At 31.3% G+C, this 24106-nt stretch overlaps 3 protein-coding genes across 5 annotated transcripts; all 3 read left to right on the top strand.

The window, feature by feature from the left end:
• Positions 1-1583: 1583 nt before the first annotated feature.
• On the top strand, positions 1584-6801 carry LOC143911099 (fatty acyl-CoA reductase wat-like). 3 transcript variants are annotated; one of them, XM_077429839.1, is made up of 14 exons: positions 1584-1651; positions 1708-1770; positions 1858-1929; positions 2020-2135; positions 2216-2364; positions 2432-2522; positions 2598-2746; positions 2851-2960; positions 3063-3159; positions 3248-3346; positions 5129-5248; positions 5738-5857; positions 5950-6207; positions 6323-6712. In XM_077429839.1, the coding sequence occupies exons 2-14, from the start codon at positions 1728-1730 to the stop codon at positions 6426-6428; spliced, it is 1530 nt and encodes a 509-aa protein (XP_077285965.1). In that variant the 5' UTR covers positions 1584-1651; positions 1708-1727; the 3' UTR covers positions 6429-6712. The 3 variants fall into 3 exon arrangements, with proteins under 3 accessions (XP_077285965.1, XP_077285963.1, XP_077285966.1); XM_077429837.1 differs by having other exon boundaries at positions 1590-1651; positions 1721-1770; positions 6323-6801; XM_077429840.1 differs by having other exon boundaries at positions 1590-1613; positions 1721-1770.
• On the top strand, positions 6564-11619 carry LOC143911100 (cytochrome P450 6k1-like). Its single transcript, XM_077429841.1, has 7 exons — positions 6564-6801; positions 8227-8950; positions 9029-9177; positions 9261-9379; positions 10016-10118; positions 10945-11196; positions 11323-11619. The coding sequence occupies exons 2-7, from the start codon at positions 8229-8231 to the stop codon at positions 11490-11492; spliced, it is 1515 nt and encodes a 504-aa protein (XP_077285967.1). The 5' UTR covers positions 6564-6801; positions 8227-8228; the 3' UTR covers positions 11493-11619.
• Positions 11620-14073: 2454 nt separating this feature from the next.
• egg (SET domain bifurcated histone lysine methyltransferase eggless) lies at positions 14074-23569 on the top strand. The gene is made up of 30 exons (XM_077429835.1): positions 14074-14778; positions 14993-15136; positions 15278-15449; positions 15588-16552; positions 16637-16788; positions 16910-16987; positions 17060-17123; positions 17203-17423; positions 17510-17789; positions 18146-18291; positions 18958-19035; positions 19103-19243; positions 19349-19481; positions 19553-19658; positions 19914-20113; positions 20192-20400; positions 20478-20564; positions 20649-20801; positions 20886-21031; positions 21106-21301; positions 21379-21546; positions 21678-21814; positions 21881-21944; positions 22018-22131; positions 22205-22324; positions 22401-22546; positions 22618-22823; positions 22899-22971; positions 23089-23173; positions 23255-23569. The coding sequence occupies exons 2-30, from the start codon at positions 15004-15006 to the stop codon at positions 23459-23461; spliced, it is 4980 nt and encodes a 1659-aa protein (XP_077285961.1). The 5' UTR covers positions 14074-14778; positions 14993-15003; the 3' UTR covers positions 23462-23569.
• Positions 23570-24106: the final 537 nt, after the last annotated feature.

Below are 24106 nucleotides of genomic sequence, written 5' to 3'. Positions count from 1 at the left end.
TTGAGAAACACAATTGTACTCGATATACGAGAAGTACTCGATGAGCTAGAAAAATCTCAAATCTTATAGTAAAAATAAGCAAGATATATTCTTATAATCAATAATCAAACTGAAAATAATAAAATAAAATAATTATCTATCATATTGCAGAAAAGATTTTTCAACAAATTAGCTTTTTTAATAAAGAAAATACTTTTTTAAATAAAAACTGCAAATTGATTTCGTTTATTATTATTATTAATAGATATATTACGAATGTGAATTTCGTTTATCATACATATACACTAGTGGTTTTACCCGGTATATGTATATATTTGTAATGTAAATTGCTTAAGCATGGTTAATTTAACAGTAAAAATTAATTTGTTTTTTATTAAATTTATTTGAATTGAAAAAAATCATATTAAACGACAGCCAATCAGAAACGAATGGTTTTTTAATATGTAAGGGAATCGGAACTGAAATCGAAAGCGGTAATCGGAACTGAAACAGAAATTCGGACCCAGAATTGAAAAAGGAATTGGAATCCGGAAATGAAACAGGAATCCGGATCTGGAACTAAAACAGGAATCGGGAACCGGAACTGAAAAGAGAATCCGGATCCGGAACTGAAAAAGGAATCGATATCAATATCGTCGTCATAGAAAATTAGATTTTTTCGATAATATTATTGATTCTACGAACCAAAACTTACATACATACAAAGTCTCTTTCGAAATTATATATTAGACACTAGTATTTTTCCCCGGCTTTGCTCGGTATTTGTAATTTTATTAACTTTATTTGAATATTCATTTGTTTTCTTATTAAATTTAACGTCACGGTTTCTACTACCCAAACCTTACATACTTAAATACAAAGTCTCTTTCGAAATTATATATTAGACCAGTGATTTTACCCGGCTGCGCTCGGTATTTGTAATATAAACAGCTTAAATATGGCAAAACAATCTAATAGTAAACACTCATTTGTTTTTTTATTAAATCTATTTGAATCATAGAAACGTTGATTTTTCGTCATAGAAACTTTGATTTGTTTTCGATGTTCCCAACAAACCTTACATACATACATACATACATAGTTATAAAGTCTCTTTCGAAATTATACATATATTAGATTTATATGTATAATCATGTTTTATTATTTTCCGAAGAATAAATACAAGACGAAGTATTTAACCCTGATATCTAAATTAAATCTATCAGTAATATCGATTAAACAATTGAATTAACATTAACCATCTCGAAAAAAAAGAAAATGCGATGTTTTCCAGCTGGTCAGAAAATTAAAAACCTTTGTTATTAATATCGATCGAAACGTTGATTGTGCTTCATAGTTTGATTAAATTGAAGTTTTCATGCATACTTCAAATTAAGCGGTTTCCGTTTACACGGATTTTAATGGAATCTATCTACCTACCGCAAAAATCGAGCTTTGGGTATAAATAAGTAATACCTACGTACATACACACGGTAGTTACCATTTATTACTTTCAAGATTTTTTGAATATGTTTAAATGAAATCCCACAATCGAGATTCTAAAAGTTTGTCAATTTATAAGCGACTTCAATTGAATTCAAACTCATTACTGTTTCAGCAGTCGAGTTGAACAGGTCAAATTAAAGTCACACTCTTACGTGTATTTTAAAAAGTATTGACTAATTCATAGACTCGAATATTCGATTATATTTATTTCAAAATCTATAGAATTTTATTTTAGGTTGACTATGAGAATATCAAGTTATATTGGCGACGAATTGCAAGATCGTGGTGTGTAAATTACTCGTGTCTTAAAATGGTAAAATAGAATGCAATTTATTTATATAATTAATTTTAAATTATTCCACACTCTTACAGAAACAGAGGTACAAAAATTTTACTCTGGGAAATGTATTTTTATTACTGGAGCGACTGGATTTTTCGGAAAAGGTAAAGTTTTACTATAAAATTTTAAAAATATAATGTAATGAGTCCTTGCATTTAATGTAAGAATATGTATGTGCGTAATCATTGTTACAGTATTGATTGAAAAACTTCTAAAATCATGTCCCACGATCAATATGATTTATATTCTACTGAGGGAGAAAAAGGGAATGTGCGTTGAAGATCGGATTAAAGAATTACTCGATTGCCCTGTTAGTATTGTGATGAATTTTTAATTTACTTTTAGTTTATATAGGTTAATGGATTCTTAGTATTTTTTTTTCTTATTTAGATGTTTGCAAATATATCCAACGATTGTAAAGAGAAAATTAAATATATACAAGGGGAAATAGGATTACCGCGTTTGGGAATATCTGAAGAAAACCGCCGTTTATTAATCGATCAAGTTAATATAATTTTTCATTGTGCTGCTACTGTGAGGTAATATCAAATTTACAAAATCTTGTTAATCTGTTGGAAATTAATACTCGACTATATTTGTATTCAGATTTAACGAAAAATTAAAATCAGCATTAAAAATCAATGTGATTGGGACGTCTGATGTTGTTTCGTTATCAAAAGAAATTCTGAACTTAAACGTGAGGCTTTGTATTTGAAAAATAAATGTACAAAACATTTTCACATTTTATAATTTTTTACTATATATTTTATAGGCTTTTATTCACGTGTCTACTGCTTATTCTAACTGTCATGAAGATGCATATATAAAGGAAGAGTTTTATGAGCCTGGGATTTCGTTTGATGATGTCAAAAATCTTGTACAAATTAGTGATAGTTCAATCTTGGATGCGGTAACTCCAAGGTTTATTTTTTTATTATCAAAGAAAGTGATAAAATATAATATACTGACATAAATCTCTTCCTAGTTTAAAATAACTGACTTTTTTTTAAATTATTTAATTTCAGGTTAATAAAAAAATGGCCAAACACATACACTTTTACTAAGTGCTTAAGTGAAGACATTATCAAAAGAGAAGCAGCAAATCTCCCTGTTGCTATATTTAGACCTAGTGTTGGTAAATATTTTCGCAATCCGTTTAATTTTGAAAGAATATTTAACAGCATAAAGAAAATTTTAGAAATCTAATAAAAATGTATCAATATGATAAAATTTTTAGTGGTGAGTACATCAGGACGCAGCTCAGTACCTGGATTTATAGACAATGTATATGGTCCTACTGGATTAATTATCGGTGTTGGCATAGGTGTTCTACGGTATATACTTACATATTATTTAAAGTTGTAAAAAAAATATGGTGTAAATTCTATATACACGAGGAAACTGCATATAAATATTTTATAGGGTATGGCATTTAGACGGAGAGCTGCCATCAAATTTAATTCCTGCTGACTACTGTATCAATGGAATGATTGCAGCAGCATGGGATTTGTCCAAGAATAAGTAAGATATAATGTTCGATGATAAATATATCGTTAAATGATTACGACACTGTTGTGGGAAAGCTAATTTTTATTTTTTGGTCTCGTTTATCGTTTTTTTGGAGTACAAATATTAATTGTAAATTTTGTACACAGCTTGGAGTACTTCATTACTATTTACTATTTACCGATACTATAGAATCACTTCATTACTATTTACCGATACTATAGAATCACATGGAGATCCACAAGCGATTGAACCAACCTCATTGTTTGCTGTGATCAATTTTAAAAGCGATCCCGAACATTTTTTATCTTCTTCTAATGTAGCTTTTTTATTAATTTATATTGTGCGCCCGATAAACATTTAGTCTTTCGTTGAGACGTCGTTGATTTTAATGTTAAAAAATAAGAATTCGTTAATATTATAAAAACACCGTGTTCTAATTTTATAAAATTCTTTAAACGATCTTTCAACAACTCTCGAGGAAAGACCGAAGAGAACCGACGTAATAAAATTTCGTAGCTTTTGCGTCATAAGAGTGATACTTTTCGGAGAAATTTGTGAGTATTAAACATCGTTGATATTATATTTCGGTGGCCGTCATCGCATCGAAAGTCGAAAAATTTAAATCTTTATTTTTGTTTGTTTATCATGCATACATATATTTGTATGGGGTTTGGTGCAAATGATCGAAAAGGGCCAGACAGATTAACTGGATGGCTGCTTTAAACGCAATTCTCGACTTCACGAATGAAAAATTGCACATCAGATGACGAGTAACCTTTCGATGTGCACAGATGCAATTATTAAAATGGTAATTATTAAAATTGAGTTGTATCTTTCTGGCGAGTTTTTAATAATTTAATAAGGAAAAATTTGGAACTTAGAAGCACAGAACGTATCAGAAGTATCAGAAGCACAGAACGTATACAGGGTAGGTATGTCGGGACTTCGGGTAGATTACGCTTAGTGTAAGTGCGAGCAGTGCGCACGCATAAGGTACACGTGTCGTTAATCTGAGATTCAGTCTGTCTGGTGCTTTTCGATCGTTTGCACCGTATTGATTTGTATGGCAGGGGTGCTCACGTGCAGGTGCAGCACGTGCGTTTTCGCCAACAAAACGACATCCGAGTGGTGTTCAAATATTGTAAGCTTCGAACTAATTATAAGAATTGTACGTCGTAAACAAAATTTATTGCACCGAACACGGTCACTTTTCTTGTTGTATGGGTTGCATCCGAAAATCGTTTCTCAGTACATAATACAAAACAATACAAAAGGAGGCCGTGATAACATCCGGCAAAACATGTAGAAAAAGTGTTAATTTTACCATTGTTCGCCTTTTAAATTTTTGTTTCACATCTAGTAATAATGAAAGGGGACCCGAGGATTATTTTGGTTCGTGGACGGCCGCCTCAAGAAATTCGGCCACCGTGTGATTTGCACAATTCGCACATATGGACAGGCTTTGACATCATTAGCACGTTCGGTATTTAAAAATTGTAACAGTCTGCTATTCTATAAATGTTACAGTTTTGCATTTCGCGTTTAAGCATTAAAATTCTACAGAATCTATTATTTTAAATATGAAATTCGTAGAAAAAGGTTGTATTTGCAGCGCTACCGTAATCCTTACATACATATGTACATACATACATATATGACAAACTTTTAATGGATGCAAAGTTGATATTGTTTCAGATATAAATTGAAATTCATCTTTTGTATCTCATATTTATCAGACCACCCCATTTTTTAGCCATGTTCCACTAAACTGATAAACCGATATATATTTTTCAGGTACACTTCTCCTCCAATTTATAATCATGTACCCGAACCGAAAGATAACGTTACATGGGAAGTTATCATCTCCTTGTGGACCAGAAGTGGCCTACATTTTCCAACTGATAATTGTTTTTGGTGATTAATTTAACTACTCTTAATACTTAATCTAACTATTATTAATCTCACTGGTTTCTGCTGGCCAAACCTTGGATTTGTGACTCCAGGTCGATCGTTTCCTATCAGAGTTTGCCAATGTGTCTGATTTTAATTGAAACGGTTCCAACAAATTGGCAACCTTACCCTTACCTTTGCGGGAAAATCTTGAGTTTTCAGCAAATCTCGAATTTCGCTGAATTGTATAAATTTACAAATTTAACCATAAATGTCTCTGTGGATATTGATATGTATTTATGTACTTTGTGTAATATTAATAATATTTGTATCAAATGTACAATGTTTCTGGCCGAGAAGGCGCATTGGGGTTACCTGTTAGGCCTTCCTTGTACAAATTTAAAGATAAAATTAATTTTAAAAAATTAACTAACACGCTATAAAGCCTAACCTAAGTGTACAAATACTTAAATTAGATACTTTAATATTTATTAATGGTTCGATATATTTTAGGTGGCCAGGGATATCATTGATAAAAAATAAATTATTGTTTTTCTTTTGGATGATAATGTTGCATTTTGTGCCTGGTTTGATTGTTGATGCAAGTTTAAAAATAATTGGAAAGAAACCAATGTATGTACATACATATATTTGTATAAGGGTATGTATCAATTATATGTACGGAGCATTGTAAAGTAATTTAAATTGGGGTGGATACTTTTCAGATTGCTTGCAGGTTACCAGAAGGCAAATAAATTTATGGATCTCCTGAAATTTTTCGTTTCCAAGAAATGGATGTTCGAGCAGAAACAAATGAAAAATCTTCGATCTCGAATGTCTCTCGAAGATTTGCAATTATTTTATACAAGTATGGAAAATTTTGATTGGGCATCCTATGCTCTTTGTCAGATTCATGGTGTACGAGTGTATTTGCTCAAAGAAAAACCTTCAGATTTGATCCGCAGCCGCAAACGTGTACAAAGGTAAAACTATATTTTTATCGAAACACGTAAGCTAACATTGCCTACCTGTTTATTTGTAAGTGAAAAATGTGATCAAAAATTTCAATGCTAATCTTATATTTACATTTTGTTTCAGATTGAAATATGTGCACTATTTTACGAAAATAATCATTTTAATCTTTAGTTTGTATCTCGGAATTTTTGTTTGCGAAAAATTCTTTCAAAACAAAAATGTTATGTAATATTTTAATGAGTTGACAATTTTACAAAGCAAATATTGATTTATTTTTCCTGTTAAATATGCTCAATTTTCCTGTTGACTGTTTAACTTGGTGCTTTATTTCTATTTATGTATATGATACATTTTGTGTACCTCCATTAGGAGAAATTTTAATATTCTATTCGCTATTTTAATTCATTGTTGTTAATGGGTCGAATAATTATACTCGTATATACATATAACGTTAATTTGTTATGACATTTGATAACATCACAATGAGACGGTTCATAAAGACATTATGAAATTACATTTTGTTTTAATTACATCCCAGAAACCGAATAGTGCTGACGCACATACATATTTCAAACTGTGATTCCAGCCTACACAATTGATCAGTGAGCTTTTTATTTAATTATCATTTATAAATTAAATGCTGGAGCTCATCTATATATTTTGAGAAATTTCACCAATTTATATTTAAAATATGTATCTCGTCATATTGAATTTTAAGAATTTTACATAATAAATCCATTACGCTGAATAATGTGGTATTTAATTTATTTTTCATGTAGACATGATATAGTCTGTGTGGGCTTAGGTCTTTTAAATATTTAAGCTTTTCTATTAATGTTGAGATAAGTGATTAAATTTATGATTAATTTAATATTTTTATTTTCATGTACATAAATCAGACACAATTTTAATAATTTTGATCTACCAGGTGTTATAGACAGTAGATAGGAAAGATAATTTTGAAAATTACAGATTAGTTCGGATTTTGAGAAATTATCGATGGGAAATTTAAGGTTGCTTTAAAGCTGGATCTTAGTAACATGATATTGATACAGCATCGGGATTGTCCTACATACATTTCCTTTTCTACTCTCTGAATTTTTCAGACGCCTTTTCCTTTACCGTGGCGCGGACAGAAGCAAAATACTCCTTTGGATAAATGATTTTATTGAAATTTTAATAAAATAATTAATGAAAAAGCTTTATTATTCATTTTATTTAACTTTGAAATTTTTCCATTCACACTTTTAAGCCGATTTATCAAGGCAGATTTTTTCATATTGTTAAATAAGATGCATTTCGTCATAAAAACTACTTACAATCATTAATAAAAAGTTTTCTTTTATTTCGAGAAGACAAATTAACAAATCGTTTATTAAGATTTCATAACTCAATTGATTAATTAATTTATGATTCCAATATTTGATAGAAAAATCATCAAGAACTAAATAACCTACATACATAGTTTTATGATACGAATTATATATATATATATATATATATATATATATATATATATATATATATATATATATATATATATATATATATATATTCATATATATACATATATATATATATATATTTTTTTTTTTTAAATTAAAGTACAATACACAACATTTACATCTTGCAAAATTGATGAAATAAGTAAGTAACCTACATACATTGTTTTATGATACGAATTGAGTTAATTGTGTTTATATTTTCGAATATGAATATTTTTATCGCTTTGATTGATGTGTAAATGTATAAATAAATAGCTTATATGTAATTTTACATAACTTCAATGATAAGAAAAATAAATTAAATTCACATTATAGCAATAATTGGTCGTTAAAACTTTATAAATATTATTGATAACACGTTACATGATATATGTACATTGTTGATAGTTCAGGTCAGTTCCTTTCTCTAAACTAAATTTCGTTTCATATTTTTTCCACAGATAAAAACCGTATAATAGATAGATAATATTTTTATATTTTTCATTTGAAGAATGCGATCAAGAATTTTATTTTCTATTTTAGATATGGCGCTTTATTTCGACACCTGGTTACTCGACGTGTCAGTGTTTTTAATAACGCTTTTTACGCTATTCTACGTCTATTTTACGTGGACTTATGATCATTGGAAGAAACGAGGCGTTCCATTCATTAAGCCCACCTTGGTTGTGGGTAATTTTGGCGACTGGGCCTTTTTAAAATCAGATGTGGGTCAAATGTTCAAAAGCATATATGATAAATCCAAACAGAACCCCTTTGTCGGCATATGGGTGTTTAGAAACCCCGCGATTGTCATCAACTCCCCAGATTTAGTGAAAACGGTGCTGGTGAAGGACTTTGCTCATTTCGCCGACAGAAGTACTCACGCTGATAGGTCTCACGATCCTCTCGGTGCTGATAATTTGTTCTTTGGAAAAAATCCGCACTGGAAGTATATGAGGGTGAAGCTCACTCATCTATTCTCCTCGGCCAAAATGAAGACTATGTTCCATTTGATGAATGACATTGGACAGGATCTGGAGGATTGCATTGGTAGATCGGCTGGAGAGCCAATAGAAATGAAAGAAACTTCAGCGAAGTTTACTACGGATGTTATTGCAACTACTGCTTATGGATTGAAGGCCAACACGTTGCGTGACCCTAAAGCGCCGTTTAACATTTTCAGAAAGAGGCTTTTAGATTTCAGATGGATCAGGGCTGCGCAATTTATGTCGATATTTTTCTTACAAGGGTTCGCCAAATTTTGGAAGTAAATTATTAATTTTTCTTAACGTTCATGCTATTTGTTTATAAAAATGTATTGTTAAAATGTTGTTTTAATTTACAGATGTAAAGTGTTTGAAAAAGATTGTGAGGAGTGGATTCGTGACGTCTTCTGGGATACTGTAAATGAAAGAGAAAGAACAAAAGAAAACAGAAGTGATTTGATAGGAACATTAATTTCTTTAAAGGGTCAAACTGAAGATAAAAATATAAGTGAGCAATTTTTTTTTATTTCTTATTTAACTTACTTTATTTTTTTTTTAACTGATTTACTTACTTTATTTTTGTCTAAGCAGCATTTACAGGTGATAGCTTGGTTGCACAGGTAGCTGTGTTTTTCACAGCCGGTAATGAATCTTCGAGTACTACTATGTCATTTTTATTATACGAACTAGCATTCCATCCAGAAATTCAGGTAAATTTCATGATATAATGTTCTATTTCAACGAATCTTAAGTTTTCTTGCCATCAAAGTTCTATTTGTTCTTTAAAAATATATATTATATATACATATATATTTCACATATATATGTTTGATTCCTATAAAATAAACGGGTCTACCTCACGGGCCCGAATGTGAAACGCCCGAAAAAGTATCTACCATATATACATATTATATCGGTCTCCGTGACGAGACAGAATGTTAAATTACAGAAAACGCAAATATCGGAAGGCAAAGATCGAAAATCGAAAGATCTTAAGTCGAAAGATCAAAAAAAGGGTGCATGGTAAACGGTACATACTCACTTAATTTGCGCGAGCAGGATACAACAGGAACAAGAGGAAAAGGCTTTTCCTCCCGTATTCTGCGCGCGCACATTAATACGGGAGGAAAAGAATAGTTCCTCTTGTTCCTGTTATATCCTGCTCGCGCAAATGAAGTGAGTATGTACCGCTTACCATGCACCCTTTTTTTTTGATCTTTCGACTTAAGATCTTTCGATTTTCGATCTTTGCCTTCCGATATTTGCGTTTTCGGGCGTTTCACATTCGGGCTCGTGATGGAGACCGAAAATAAACATATAATTCATAATTTTCATGTATTTTGTAGGAAAAACTTGCTTTGGAAATAAAAACAGTTCTTGCTAAATACGACAATACTATAACTTACGAAAGTTTACAAGAAATGAAATATTTGGATATGTGCTTTAAGGGTAAATATATAAAAAAAATGGTTCTAGAACATTTCATCGCGGGGACAACTCGCCTATAGATTTCATGCAACTATTTTTTTTTACCGCTTATTTTTTTTTTAACCGCTTAAATATAACTAATCTAATAGTAAAAATTTTATTAAATTTATTGAAATAGTTTTTTAATTAAATTTATTTGAATATACATTTGCTTTTTTATTAAATTTAACGTCACGGATTCTACGCACCAAAACTTACATACATACATACATGCAAAGCCTCTTTTGAAATTATAGATTAGATTGTTTTGTTGATAAAAGAAAGTTTTCAATTAATTTTATTAAAAAAGAACAACTATGTAGATATCGATGGCTTGATGCACAGATCTTGTATGTCCATTTTTGAATTTATATCGAATTTTAAGTTTGTAGATGCTGGAATAATTCAGGTTTTTGTTTCAAGGTAATTTATGTAAACCACATAAATTACCTTGAAAGGTAAAACCTGAATTATTCTAGTATCTACAAACTTAAAATTCGATAAAAACTTTTTGCTCTATACAAATTCAAAAATGGACATACTATATCCGTGCACCAAGTCATCGATATGTATGATTCAAAAAAATAATTTTTCCAAATATTTGAATAACGGTTTCAACATATATTTCAAAAAGTAAAGTCAACATTAAAATGAAGTATTAATATTGTGTATAAAAAATATTTGCATTAAATCTATCAGTGAGTTATTCTCGCAATAAAAAGCAACCGTGATGAAATGACACGAAAATCATTGTATATAATTTGTTATTATGATTTCATGTTTTGTAAAAATATTTAATCTATTATAGAAACTTTGCGGAAGTATCCTCCTTTACCCTTTTTGGATAGGGAATGTACAATACCATATCGTATTCCTGGTTCATCTTATACTATTCCGAAAGGCACAATTGTATATATACCAATGATGGGACTTCAGCATGATCCTAATTATTTTGAAAATCCATCAAGTTTTTATCCCGAAAGATTCGACAAGGATAATGGAAAACCTATTGTCCCATTCACATTTATTCCATTTGGAGAAGGTCCTAGAATTTGTATTGGTGAGTAATATCGCATATCTTAAGAAAAATAAAATAATAAAGTACTTATTATTTATTTTTATTTATAATATGTGTTATATTGCTACTGGAGTATTTATTTATGATTATTGTGTTTCTTGAACATAGGAGAAAGATATGGCAGTATGCAGTCAAGAATTGGAATGGCGCATATTTTAAGGAGATTTGAAATTAAAAAATGTTCTAAAACTGAATCACCTTTAACTTGGCAAACTCTTGCTTTGTCGCCAACAACAAAAGGAGGAATTTATCTCAATTTTGTTCCAAGAAAGAAATGAAAAGTTGCAAGATAAAATGTTGATAATAAAATTTTTTAGTAGCTTATTTGTAACCTAATATTTTATTCATTTAATAAATATGTACATTGAAAATTATTAAAGGAAAATAAATGACTAATCTACTGTAACAATTTATTTTATTTCCAGTTTATTGGTAGATGATATTTGTTTTAAAATAAACATATGTACATATATTTTTATCATACGTATTCGGAAAATATGTATTTACGTTCCGGAAATACGTTCTAAATAAAGAAAAATTAAACCAGGGTATTATTATGGGATCATCTAATGAGGGGTATGATAAAATGTCATAATTAAGGGACGTGGGAGCCGAATGAAAAAAATAGATATTTCGCGAACCGAGCTCGGAAACTCATTTATATTTTTCATAGAAATTTAATTTAATTTAATTATAATTTATGAGAGAATGGAACGACAAGTTGATTATAATTATTAGAACCAAATCAATTGATATCTCATATTAGCGTTGAATATTTTCTATGAGCCGCGAAGGCCAAAAATTTTCTCTCTGACTAATTATAAAATATGGCGAAGTAAGAAGAGGTATGTAAAAAAAATAGAGTTTGTGCGAAGACATGTTTAGGTTGATAGAAGAAAAAAAAGAACATTTTTTTTATATTTCTGTTACAGGGACATTATCATCTTTTCCTGGGGAGGGGCAAAAGTTTATTTTTGTATTTTACGGTAAACGGATTATTGCGCAAATTGTGATCGCGCGCACAACAATCATTGCCACAAAAATTTAGAATACGGAATATCTGGCACTCGAATTCTCGTTAGTACAATATTTCGCGTGGTTGATGGATTTTGCTTTCGATTGATGGAGTTTTTGGGTGCCAGATGTTCCGTAATCGAGATTTTAGTGACGTGCGCGTTATCGCTTTTTGTGCAATAATCACCGAAGCGTATTGGACATATAATGGTGCTTACGGACTAAACCAACGACGATTTTGGGCCAACTTTTTAACCAGCAGTAGCGTACAAAATATCGAAATAAAAATTAAATTTTAAAATTGAAATTAAATATCAAAATCAAGCTAAAGAGCGAGATTGAGCTAAAATTAGATCATCGTTGATGTTTTGAATTACAACAATGTTTTGAATTACGACGATACCGCATTTAAAACCAGAGAAATATTATAATTTCTCTGCGTACGAGCGAAAAAAAATATTGTTAAAGTCGTCACGAGACGTTACTGTATTTCCACTTGGATGATCGATAAAAAAAAAACAATTCATAAAAAAACGCGGTGTCGGATGTCGGTGATTTGTCAAAGGGTTTTTTTTCTTTCGTCGAAATAAAATTAATAATCACACATTATCCGATAAATTTTACCTCTGAAATGATTTAATTACTTGATTTATTTCGACGAGAGAAACAATTGAAGAATAAAAAAATCCGTTTGATGTGACCGACAACACCCCGGGTTAGCAAAAATCGTTGGATCACCCATACTAATATATGATATTGTTACGTACGCCGTGGATTGAGCGAGTTGTACTTAGACCAACGGATATCTGTTATCGGTTAACTAAATGCATACACTTACTTCCAAAGATTATATCTGGACTCTAAGTGCATTTAGGCTAAACAATGACCGTTATTAGTTATTTCTCAGAATCGGTATGGGAAGACCCAATCTCTTGGAAATACATATCCGAATACGTGACTATACAACAGGTAAACAGATTAGGCGTCCTGAGAGATCTACCCTTTATAAGGCGGTACGTAGGCGATATCATGTCATTCTGGACTGAGCGGTGACAGTGCGTGTAACTCCTGAATCATCAATAAATGCTGTGAAACGACTGTTGGCTTTTACTTGGATCCTCCACCCACCCCGTACGCAACAATATATTCTCAGTAACTGCGCATTACGGGGAAGTAAAAATAATAATTCTTTGATTTTTTTTCGATCTTAGTGCGTATCTTCGTAAGTCAAAACATCTTCGACAAACAAAAGTCGAGGATTACCTGTATGTGATTGTTGATGATCTAATTTTAGGTCAATCTCGAAAATTTATTTAAATTGTGCATGTTCTGTTTTAACTTTCAATATTTAATTTTAATTTTAATATAATGATAATAGTTTTAATTTTGATATTTAATTTCAATTTTTAAATTTAATTTTTATTTCGATATTTTGTGCGCTACTGGTTTTTAAAGTTGGCCTGTGGGCTGTTCGTTGGCTTGGTGCGTACGATAAGACCATTTTTTGGAAGAAAGTTATGATCGACATGTTTAAACTTGTTACAGTTTCTTCCGGCCTAAGCTTTTAGTAACGAATAATCGATTTGATTAAGATTCAACAAAGTTCCTGGTCTGGACAAATCTGGGAGGGGAGGGGGCAAATGCTCCTCCCTTCCCCCCTCAAATGACGTCCCTGTTCCGCTAGCATTAAAATATTATTTAATTTATATCATGTGCTACCAATTGCATTGGAATCTTGTCTCGCCGCAAAAGAATATTGCTCTGGTCAAAATCCGACCTTAGCGATGATTTGAAACGAAGTAGAAAAAAAAATAGTAAAATATCACAATATATAAGAATAATAAAATATAAAAAATCATACAATATAAAAGTAGAGATTTCAAAAATACAGTCGGGTAAAAAATTTTGAAACTAAATTAAAAAAGGGTGATATATTTTATGGGGTTACGCTCAAAGGACAATTTTTGCCATGAAAATCACGAATACGGAATATTTGGCATTCGAGTTCTTGTTAGTATGATGGACTTTTTGGCTGCCAGACTTTCCGTCATAGCGATTTTAGTAATTTTATTTGGGCAAGCGATTTGTGGGCAATAATCACCGAACCATTTTATGGACAACCGCTATATTTATGTTATAACTCTAGGTTTTATTATTTATTCATTTTGTTACTTACATGAGTATTTATTTCGTTATGTTTCAACTTTGTACTTGAATTGGAAAATATATTTAATACAGTTTATTCAGTAGTTGAAAATGTAATTCTTAGTTAAAAGTATTTTAAATACGTTTTTTATGGTTCTGTGATTATTCGAAACATTGTACTAACCAGAACTCGAGTGGCAAATGTGATCGAAATCGAGATCGAGATTTTAATGATTTGCGCGAGGTCGCTTTTTGCGGAATAATCCGTTTATCGTTTTTTATAAATATTTCAACTATGGTGAATATTTGAGCTATTATGGTCTAATACAGTCGGTGAAGGGGTGGAGTGGGGTCGGCTTGTATATTTTGGCGGTCGAGTTAGATTCAACATATCCGTATATTTATGTAAGATAGAAGTTCTGAGATTAATTTTACGCTGGCTAAATTGATTATCATGCCATTTTTGCTCAATTTAGACAATTGATACATTTCGGCAAAATTATAACCTAAAATATAAAAGCGTATTGACGTTTTAAAAATATCGCATATTTTTGTTGCACTTATAAAATAATTTTGTTATTATTATTTCATTACATTACAATTGTTATTTCGATTTTAGATCTATGAAAAATGGATGACGCAGAGTTAAATGATAGTAATATAAAAGAAAAACAGTCGCCACCAGCTATCGAAGAGGATCTGAAGACTTCGCATACAGACGAAACTACGCAAAATTCCGATGAATCAAAAATAGAAAAACAAGGTTTTATTCTATTTTTATTGAAATTCGTATATTATCTGCCGTAAATAATTAAAGTTACTTTAACAAATAGCAAAATTTATATTTAAGATCGTGTATTTTTTTATGATTAAGGAATTTACACTGTGATGTATTTTTGTGTAGATGAAAATTTGGAAGATAGCAGTATCGATCCTGAGGTTGAATCATCTGTCGATGCTTTAGGGCTATTATCTGAAGCTGTGAGTCGTGATCGAAATTACAGCGATGATGATTTGGATGCCGATGATGAAGAAGCGCGTACACCGGATAGTATGCCCGATCAACAAGAAGAAAGGTTTTGATATGTTTTAATAATAATGTATTTGTTCATAAGAAAACTAAATGTATTGTGCATTTTTTGTGACATTTACATATTTTTCTTGAAATTATTCTATTCATGAAATCTGTATTTTAAAATTTTGATTTTCTATAGTGGTGATGCTGCTGAAGAAGGCGATGCGATTGGACAGGCTGAATACGATGAAGAGGGAGATCCAGAACAAGATGACGATATTGACATTAATGATGATTTTGAATTGAATTATGAAAGTGGAGATGAAAGGTTAAATGTTGATCAAACTATAATCGAAAAAAGTAGTGAATCCCCAACGAATAAATCGGAAAAGTCATTAGAAGCTTTCACTTTGAATGATGAAACTGCTATAGTTACAGATGTAGTGAGTTTGGCTGCTAGTGAAATATCGGAGAGTGAAATTAATAAAACCACTGAATCTAATATTCAATCATGTATCGAAAAATCGGACGCTTGTGCCGAGATGCAATTGGAGATTGACAGTTTAGCAAAAGAAAATGTTTCCCAAGAGCCACATTCAGATGAAACTCATATTAAAGAATCTAACGTTGAAAAAAGTGATGAGACTGAATCTGATGTACAATCTTCTACAGATATAGCAGATGCAGAGAGTAAATCTGAATCGAAGAAATCTAAATTGTCTGATGGTATATTGAAAGGCTTGAGAGAGGAAGCTCATCGAATTTCCGTGGGAAAAGTATCTCAAGAAGACTTGGACGATTTGAAGAAAGAATTGCAAGATGCTATGAAAACAATTTTCGGCGAAACTATATGTGAAGCAAAATCTAAAACTGAAAAAAAAAAATTAAACACAAGTAGCCAAAGTACAACTGTACCAACGGTCTCAGAAGCGACCAGTATCGATGTAATTGACTTGTCTGATGATGATAAAGATGCACCATCGTCTAATTTTGATAATACATCTTCAAATAAGACTACTTCTGGTATTACCCGAGCTGAAAAAGACAAAAATATAGATGGAAAAAGATCTAAAAAGTCATTTGAAGATATGGCAACAATGACTAAAACCAAGCCAACCGATATCACATATGTCGATTTAGATGAGAGTTCCTCAGATTCGGAAGGTTTGTTTTTAATTTTTTTTAGCACATTTCTTGCATTTTGTGTTGATTTTTCATATTTATTTTTTATATTTACATATATTGCAGATAAGGCCAAATCTGGAGATAAAGCCACCACTGTTCGTATTCCATCATCTATTGAAGTTATATCTTCGAGTACTACAAACAACTCCAAAATCTCGTGCACTGGTGATTCTGGCGTCAGTGTTATAAGTGGATTGCCGATGTCATCTGCGAAGGTAAATTAAATGCGTATTATAAATTAATATTTAAGAAAATAATAATCAATACCCAATCTCCAATGAAGGCTATTTGAATAATGTATCCTCTTGATTATCCATTTATGTATTTGGATTTAAGCAGGCTGGTATGCGAATCAATACAGCTGAAATCACAATATCAACAGTTAATAAAAATGCTGAAAATGATTCATTACTAGTAAGATTTTTTCCATACATATATCTATTGAAAAGTGCAATGTTATTACTTTTTATGTCTGTCTCGTTATAGAAACCGGTGGAGGTTTTCAATCTTGATAGTGATGAGGAGGAAACTGTCAAACAAAGTAATACGGGTAATTAATTTAATTATAGGTATATCGATCACAATTATTTTAAGATTAATTCTTCCATATGTGTTGTTGTACAAAATAGGTGCTGCAAAAGAGCCATTAGAAATAATGGATGTGGATAGTGTAGAAACTGTTAAAAAATCTTCAGTTTGTATAAATCCATCTTGTAAAGGCGTGTCAGATGATCCACTGATATCGTGTCCCATTTTTATCCTCGGAATGTACAATATCAAACGTACTAAAAAAGAAAATCACCCGCAAGTCTGCAAGGATTGCTTCGATGAAGTGATTAATGAAACAGAGGTGAATTATGCACTTATTGAATTGGTTGCTTTTATTTTTGATATTTGCATTTAATAGGTGATATTTAAATTTGTTTGTTTTTTCAGCATCTAGTGTGGAAATTTAAATCTAACAAACCTCTGATTACTACTACGTCACCGACACACGAGGAACTTGTTGAAATATTGGACTCTGATTCTGAGGATGACGATAAAAATGAAGAATTCATTCCGTTGCCTGGTTATGATCCGCTTCCTGATGAAGAACTTGAATTTGTTACTGAAAATTTACCGGATGTAATGGAAGAAGTATGCCAAAAATATAAATTCGACGAACAAATTAACTTATGCAACAAATTGTTTAATGACAATGTGCAACAATTGCAAGGTAAGACAAATGTAAATAGAAAAAAAACATAAAATCGCTATTCTGTGTATGTATATGTGTGTCTATGTTTATCTATCTGTTTATGATAACACTCGTAATTGGTAAAAGCTGAACTCATATTTGATGTTTTACCATCTATCTCTATAGATTTTTAATTTAATTATTTGTATCAAACTTTGTCAATTTAAGCACGTTCATATGTATGGACACTACTACACAATTTTTTGTTTTAATAATATGTTATTTTATTAAAAAGAAATTGAATTTATTTACCTAATTTGATTTTTTTTAAATAATCTTGGATTTTATAGGTATGTACATAAAGCCATTTGACGATGTTTATTTTTTTTTTATAGACTATACAACAGAACTTGAAAGAGAAATTAAGGAATTAGAGGAAAATACGAATCGGATTCGAAACACTTTGTATGAAAATATAAAAATTCCAAGGACTTTTTTGACAGAGCTTATTATTCCATCAGAATTCGATGTTGATCCAAAGGTGAATTTAATTTATTTTTTATCCAATCCACATAAAAGTTTTATTTAAAATTCATTGTGTTTTTGAATATTTATAATATTTTTTTTAATATACAGTATTGTCTCTGAATATAAGATGATGAGACTGAGCTTGGTGAGTGTTTACGAAGTATTCACCCTTGGAATCGTATATTGTGGAAAGAGACGTGGCATATCACTTCATTCACTTGAGTGGCTGACAAAAATTGAATTTTAAATTATTTGATCCGAATCATTCGATTCGTTGATCCGAATTGCGATATTTTACCGAGTGCACAATTATATGCACACAGGCCACTAGCATATGTATAAAGCTGTTAACTAGCATTAAGATTTGTCACAAAGTCATGTTTTGATCTTCTATCAATATTTTTTTATATGATTTGATTATTGAGTAAAACGAAAAACGAAATGCTCATTTTATTTTTACTATTTTAATGTTGAAAGTTACCGATATTTAACAAAAAGTTTTTAAAATAACCGTAAATAACGATAAATTTGGACTTCCTAGGGTGAAACCGATGTTTTTGTTTTGTTTTGTTGGAAAAATATCACCTTATATTTGGAACAATCTGGTGATACAATATTGTTGTATTATTAATAGATAAATATAAATTTTAACTCTTATATATTTGTCCAATTTTTACAGATTGTAGAAATAAATGACGATGATAAAAGATTGAGATTAGCCAGGAACTTGGATTCATTATATAACACCCCCAATGATGTAAATTTCGAAGCTTACACTTAAATACAATAGTTTATTATTGGTCTAATTTTTAATCTTTTTTTAGGTCCTATCGAAACTACCACCCCCTGGACCATACACTTTGCCACCACTTGAAGTCGGAAGTAAAATATACACAGTTAAACATTCTATTTTTGCAGCATGGGTTGAAGCTACTGTCGTTGATATTAGTCCTTTAGGAACTCCTGTAAGTGAGCTATCTAACACAAATGTTTTAAAAAGAAAACAAGGGAATGTCAAATTGTGTTCTAATAATGCTCCTTATATTAAATTTAAATGTTATTTTCAATAGATGGCAAACGGCTTACCTCTAGTTTTCTCACTCCTTACTGTGAGATTTTCTTCAAACTTGAATCAAAATCTGAAACAAGCAAGCGGCCGTCAAATTGCGTATTCCGAACCGGCTAAAGTTCGATATCCGATTGGTATGTGGACTATTACGTTACACAAAATCTTAACAGTTTACTTTATATTCATATTATAATTTTAAAATCAGGTACTAGGGTTATTGCACTCTTCAAAGATAATACTGCTACGATGAAAAAAGATGCCTATTATTCTGGTGTTATTGCAGAATCTCCAACTCAACTCAATAAATTCAGGTATGTACAAGCATTTTTACTATTTATATTGGTTGTGGCTATTTGCAGGTACCATATCTGCGAATTATTGGCTATTTGCAGGTACTATATCTGCGACAGACGCAAAGCCTTCTGCGCATGGCAATAGCCAATAATTTGCAGATATAGTGCCTGCAAATAGCCAATAATTCGCAGATATAGTACCTGCAAATAGCCACAACCATTTATATTTTGTATTTACATTTAAATTGATTTTTTTTTGCATTATTTTTAAAGATACTTGGTATTCTTTGATGATGGGTATTCTCAATATATATACCACAAACATATTCTACCCATCAGTGAAAGATCGTCAAAAGTCTGGGACGATGTTCACCCAGATTCTAGAGATTTCGTTAAGAAATATCTTATTAATTATCCAGAACGACCAATGGTGCGCATGGAGGTGGGACAGACATTAAAAACGGAGAAAAGTGGTTTGTGAATTGGAGTAAATTATAAGATATGTTATTTGATAATGAATAACTATATTCACCGTTGGTTTAAAATTGAAGGATCCTGGTGGGAAGCGAAGGTGTTGGATTTAGATGCGTCTTTGGCGTTGCTGCAATTCGTGGGAACTAATAAACAGGAGTGGATTTATCGAGGCAGTACAAGAATTTATTTGTTGTATCACCAATTGCAAGCTGCTGACCGTCGCGCACTTGCTCCAGGACGGCACCGACCTTCCGGAACTATTGCCAGCCGTCCAACCTCTAAACTGGTAATTTCAATTTATTTTAATTTGATTTTTACTTACGAAGTATAATCATCAATGCTCACTGTCAATTTATATTACAGCTGAATACACCATATGTTGAATATACTAGACCACAGGACCAAGAGGTGATATCAGTAGCTAGAGAAGAAGCAGCACCAGAAAATGAGGTTCATTTTTTTTTTTAACTTTATTATATGTTTTTCGTTTGCCTACATATTGACTATATATACAATACTTTTTGATTCTTACAGAAACTTTCAAGACCCCAACGGGCTGTTGCAAAGAAAAGTACTTCCTCTCTTGCATCTTCTACGGTATTGTCTAATGTGCCTAAGATAAAAGAAGAAGATCAAACACCAGAAGTTATGGAACCTGCTGGAAATATGGTTAAAAGTAGAGTTGTTGTACGTATATAATAATTTTATTATACATGGTTATTTTAATATTTGTTTTGAAATTCTTTTATAAGTAATGATATTATTTTTCAGTATTATTCGCCAAAAGTTTGGGTACATCCTGAAAAAATTACTTCACACGAATGTGGCCCGCAATGCTTAAATTCCAAAATAATTCCTTTGTCGAATCTACGCAGTTACAATCCATTAACTCGACCGTTACTTTCTGCATGGGAGAGGTTGTTTTGAAATGTGAACTTATTATAGTATAGTATTATTTGGAGTTTTATATACTTACTTATCTTTTCCTCAGGCTAATAATTAAATCTAAGTACAAACGAATAATTATGTATCGCGCTCCATGTGGTAGAAGGCTCCGAAACATTCAAGAAGTTCACAAATATCTACTTATAACTGGATCTGATATGAGCGTTGATCTATTTGACTTTGACTTTAGAGTCCATTGCTTAGCTGAATTTGTTTTGATGAAGTGCTTCGTCAGTAAAGGGGTTTGTATTTGACTTTTTGTATTTATCTTTAGTATTTAATTTGGTCGTGTTATTATTGGGATTTATGTTAATTTCAGGACATATCACATGGTGTTGAAGCTGTGCCGGTACCATGCGTCAATTACTACGATAATTCTTTACCAGAATTTTGGTGTTATAGTACCAAACGGCAACCGACTAAAGGAGTAGATCTTAATATAGATGAAGAATTTCTTTGTGCTTGTGATTGCACCGATGATTGCCGGGTAAAATTATAATATATTGCAAGATTTTCCTTCAGATTATAAAATGACCTGTTCTAACATAGAAAAAATAAATAGATATTTAGCTAATAAAATATATTGCATAAATAAAATCAAATGGTTAATTTTCATAGAACAAAGAAACCTGTCAGTGTTGGCAATTGACCTATGAAGGAACACGTTTTATCGGAATGAGGGATGAAGATGTTGGTTATCAATATAAAAGATTACACGACCAAGTACCTACAGGGATATATGAATGCAATAGCAGGTGAATACTTTGCTAATTGATAAGACTCATTTTGTAAATGATTTGTAACTTCAATATAAATTTCAGATGTAAATGTGCTGCAACATGTCTCAATAGAGTTGTGCAACATCCATTGCAACTAAAACTACAGGTAATGACTGTTGCATATTAAAGAAAACTTAAATAATCATGAATAAATATTAATTTGGATTTGATTTATATAGGTTTTTAAAACTTATAACAAAGGATGGGGAATACGTGCTCTAAATGACATTCCGAAGGGTTCTTTTATTTGTATATATGCTGGTAGTTTACTCACCGATGCAGTGGCAAATGTGGTAGGTATCATAATTGATTAATACGGTTCGATACAATGCAATACTTTTTACCTATGTTTTTTCAATTTTATAGGACGGCGGAATAAATGAGGGTGATAAATATTTGGCTGATTTAGATTATATAGAAGTTGTAGAAAGATTGAAGGAGAACTATGAGGCCGATGTACCTGATGCTGATAAGGCTTTAGATAGAGTAAATTGAATTATTATTTGATTACATATCAGAATGTCAATGTAAGATAGAAATAAAACAAATGCTATTATTTTAGTCTGAGGATCAGCAAAGTGAAGATGAAACTGACAATGACGATGATGAGGATGAAGATGTAAATCCGGAACATTTATCAAAATATGCTTCTGACGAAGAAGTCAATTTTTCGTTTATTGCTAATACTGATCCTACTAAAGCAATTAAGTGAGTAATTATTACATAAAATTTTTAAATAAATGGACGTGCCAGTTTATAAGGTGTTATTTAATATCTAGAACACGCTTGAGGACGAGATTAATGCAAGATGAAAAAATCAAATCCAAAAATAAGGAATTGGATTCATCGAGTACAGAAAATAGTTCCACTTGTAAAGATTCACCAAATGACAGTGAAAATAAAGTACCTGCCACAAAAGACGACGGAGATAAGACTAAAGATGTTGTGAATGAAGACTTGATCACTATAAGCGATGATGAAGAAGGTCAATATTAAATAATTTTATTGAAATTTAGGCGTTATATTATCTCCTAATATTAATTTCATATTATAATTACAGCTCCTGCAAGAGAACCTTCAAGATTCGCCGCTCCAGAAGGAGTTGATAATGACGAATATGTATCCCGTTATAAGTAAGTCTATATAATTAACATTTGAATTCAACTCGGTGCACTCGATCAATGACCACTAATCGAACAATGCATGCTTTACATTATTTACTACATACATATGATAATGATTATTTACAGGTCGGTTCGATCATTCTATGGTAGTGACGAAGCTTGTTTTATAATGGATGCTAGAGTGAGAGGCAATATAGGACGATACTTAAATGTAACTAATGTTTTTATGTATTCGAGATTGGAAGTACGAGTTTCTATGTTCAGTATTACATGTATGTATATTTTTTTTTAGCATTCTTGTTCACCCAACGTCTACGTACAGAACGTTTTTGTGGATACACATGATCCTCGTTTTCCATGGGTGGCATTTTTTGCGTTGGTGCATGTACGTGCTGGCACCGAACTAACTTGGAATTATAACTACGATATAGGAAGTGTTCCTGGTAAAGTGATATATTGTCGGTGTGGAGCTCCAAATTGCCGTGGACGTCTTCTATAAGTTCCTTTTTGTATGGACATTATTTAATAATGTATGAATAATAATAATATTAGTAATTATGTATGTATGTAATGAAAGAGTGTGTAATAATAAATCATTATTTAATCAACTCATTTTGTTTTATTCGATTTTTGTATGTCTTTTGTTACATCCTATTGAATCATTCGAAAGATAGTTAGTGGAATTTGATATTTGGTCTCTATCTATCCAGCTTACGTGTGAGCTTGTTTAGTTGTATGCTGACATTCAATATCCTACAATTTTCTTCAGGGCTGTGGAGTTATAAAAAATCAACCGACTCCGACACCTCTTGATAATTTTCTTGTATGTGTCAGTTAGTCTCCAATTTTATTGAAGAACATCCAGAGTTTAAAGATATCTTTATAAAAATCATAAATTTAAAATACTGTAACGTGGGAAAAAAGAGCCGCCGGTTAAGGGCATTCATGGATTATATTATAAAGTGCATTCAGAAGTGGACAATGGAGACCCTCGGATTAAGCAGAGCGGCATCTCCCGCTAGTTCCCAGAATCCGGACGAAAGCGTGAGTATGTACGTGTCTGATACTGTGAGACTGTTCGTGCCTAAAAAATGGAGAAATCAACGGATCAGGGAAGCTGTATTGAGCGGCTTGCCCTACATAA

The sequence above is a fragment of the Arctopsyche grandis genome, chromosome 4 (genome assembly GCF_051622035.1).
Source record: "Arctopsyche grandis isolate Sample6627 chromosome 4, ASM5162203v2, whole genome shotgun sequence".
Taxonomy (NCBI): Eukaryota; Metazoa; Arthropoda; class Insecta; order Trichoptera; family Hydropsychidae; genus Arctopsyche; species Arctopsyche grandis.
Note: the sequence above shows the minus strand (reverse complement) of the source record. Positions and strands in the feature narration are given on the sequence as shown.